The sequence below is a fragment of the Suricata suricatta genome, chromosome 16 (genome assembly GCF_006229205.1).
Source record: "Suricata suricatta isolate VVHF042 chromosome 16, meerkat_22Aug2017_6uvM2_HiC, whole genome shotgun sequence".
NCBI lineage: Eukaryota > Metazoa > Chordata > Mammalia > Carnivora > Herpestidae > Suricata > Suricata suricatta.
Window position 1 is genome coordinate 53,255,817 of NC_043715.1, and position 2,631 is coordinate 53,258,447.

Genomic DNA, 2,631 nt, shown 5'->3' on the forward strand with positions numbered 1-2,631 from the left:
ATTCCGTCTGTTCCAATGTGTCGTTCAGGTCCATTGTTTCTTTAGTGATTTTCTGTCTGGTTGATCTATCCATTGCTCTCAGTGGAGTATTAAAGTCTCCTGCAATTAGTACATTCTTACCAATAAGATTGTTTCTATCTGTGATTAATTGTTTTATGTTTTTGGGCACCCCTGAATTTGGCGCATAGATGTTTATTATTGTTAGCTCTTCCTGATGGAGAGGTCCTGTAATTATTATATAATGTCCTTCTTCATCTCTTGTTACTGCCTTTACTTTAAAGTCCAGTTTGTCTGATATAAGTATGGCTACTCTGGCTTTCTTTTGGCTCCTAGTCTCATGATAGATATTTTTCCATCCTTTACTTTCAACCTGAAGTTAGCTTCAGGTCTAAAATGAGTCTCTTGTAGACAGCAAATAGATGGGTTTTGTTTTTTTTAATCCATTCTGCTACCCTGTGTCATTTGGTTGGAGCATTCCGTCCATTTAAATTCAGTGTTATTATTGAAAAATATGGGTTTAGAGTCATTGTGTTCTCCCTAGAATTCATGTTTATAGTGGTGTCTCTGGCACCTTGTATTCTTTGCAAAATGTCCCCCTTAGGATTTCTTGTAGGACTGCTTTTGTGGTCCTGAATTTCTCAATTTTTGTTTATTTGGGAATACCTTTATCTCTTCTTCTATTTTGAATGACAGGCTTGCTGGTTAAAGGATTCTTGCACGTTTTTTTCTGTTCATCACATTAAAGATTTCCTGCCATTCCTTCCTGGCCTGCCAGGTTTCATTAGATAGGTCTGTAACCACTCTGATAGGTTTCCCTTTGTATGTGAGGGCCCTTTTCTCCCTAGCTGCTTTCAGAATTCTCTATCTTTATATTTCGCCAGTTTCACTATGATATGTTGGGCCAAAGGTCGATTCAAATTACGTCTTAAGGGGGTTCGTTGTGTCTCTTGAATTTAAATGTCTATTTCTTTTCCCAGATTCGGGAAATTCTCAGTTATAAGTTGGTCTCGTATTCCTTCAGGACCTTTCTCTCTTTCTTCCCTTCAGGAATTCCCACGATATGGATGTTGTTTCGTTTGATTGTATTACTCAGGTCTCGAATTCTCCTTTCCTGCTCCTGGATCAATTTCTCTCTCTCTCTCTCTCTCTCTCTCTCTCTCTCTCTCTCTCTCTCTCTCTCTCTTTTGGCTTCCTCTTTTGCAGTAACTATGTCTTCTAATTTACCTATTCTTTTCTCTGTCTCTTCAATACTTGAGGCGGCCGCCTCCATTTTATTATTCCCCTCATTTTACCCTTTTTAAACTCATCACTCCTATTTTCAAAGTTCCTAGTCATTGTCTCAGTTGCTTCTCTGATGCTTTTTTCAACCCCAGCAATTAATTTTATGACAGGTTTTTTAAAATGCTTGTTCTTTTTTGTTGTTTCGATCTGTTTTTAGCAGTTCTGTGTCTGTGACTTCTTCCTGTAGAGGGGAGAGTTCCTTTGTTTTGTCACTTTGGCTAGTTTTCTGTCTCTTGTCAGTTTTAAAAAGCTCGTTGTGCACTGTGCACCTGTTAGTATTGCTCTATTAAAGGAGGCTTAGTGACTGTCCAGGGCTGTTGTTTCAGGAAATATTCTTTTAATGGTGTCTCTCAGTTTCTCTTGTGCCTTTGATTATTTTATTTCCCTACTCAGCGGTATTTGGGACTGCCCGTCATGCGCACTTTGGCTTGTTTCTTGGAGTAGCCCTGACAAATAAAACAGACAGACAAACACAGAGGGAACAGAAGCAGGCAAACGCACAAACCACATCTTCTTGGTCCATTCATCAGTTGATAGATATTTAGGCTCTTCCCGTGATTTGGCTATTGTTGACAATGCCACTATGAACATTGGGGTACATGTGCCCCTATGCATTAGCACTTCTGTATCCCTTGGGTAGTTCCCCAGTAGTACTTTTGCTGGGTTATAGGGGAGTCTCACTGATAGTTTTTTGAGGAACCTCCACACTGTTTTCCAGAGTGGCTATACCAGTTTACATTCCCATCATCAGAGTAGGAGGGTGCCTGTGTCTTCACATCCTGGCCAGCATCTATAGTCTCTTGATTTGTTCATTTTAGTTACTCTGTCCAGCATGAAGTGGTATCTGAGTGTGGTTTTGATTTGTATTTCCCTGATGATGAGTGATGCTGAGCATCGTTTCATGTGCCTGTTGGCCATTTGGATGTCCTCTTTGGAGAAATGCCTATTCATGTCTTCTGCCCATTTTTTCACTGGATTATTTGTTTTTTGGGTGTGGAGTTTAATGAGTTCCTTGTAGATTTTGGATACTAGTCCTTTATGCCATTTGCCACTATCTTTTCCCGTTCTGTTGGTGTCCTATTGGTTTTTTTTTTAATTGTTTCCTTTGCATTGGAGAAGTTTTTATCTTGATGAAGTTCTAACAGTTTATTTTTTTCTTGATTCCCTGTCTTTGGGGATGTGTCCAGTAGGAGGTTGCTGTGATTGAGGTCAAGGAGGCTGTTTCCTGCTTTCTCCTCAAGGGTTTTGATGGTTTCCTGTGGTGTTACATCAGGTACTTCATCCATTTTGAGTTTATTTTTGTGTATGGTGTAAGAAAGTGGTCTAGTTTCATTCTTCTGCATATTGCTC

The 2,631-nt window shown here is 39.6% G+C and overlaps 1 protein-coding gene across 1 annotated transcript in view; it reads right to left on the reverse strand.

Moving 5' to 3' along the window:
* Window positions 1-1,670: 1,670 nt before the first annotated feature.
* Window positions 1,671-2,631, reverse strand: part of LOC115279863 (vomeronasal type-1 receptor 4-like) — an 11,976-nt gene continuing 11,015 nt past the window's right edge. The window contains exon 4 of the mRNA XM_029924368.1: window positions 1,671-1,727. Coding sequence (XP_029780228.1) covers window positions 1,671-1,727 — 57 coding nt within the window. The remainder of the gene's footprint in view (window positions 1,728-2,631) is intronic.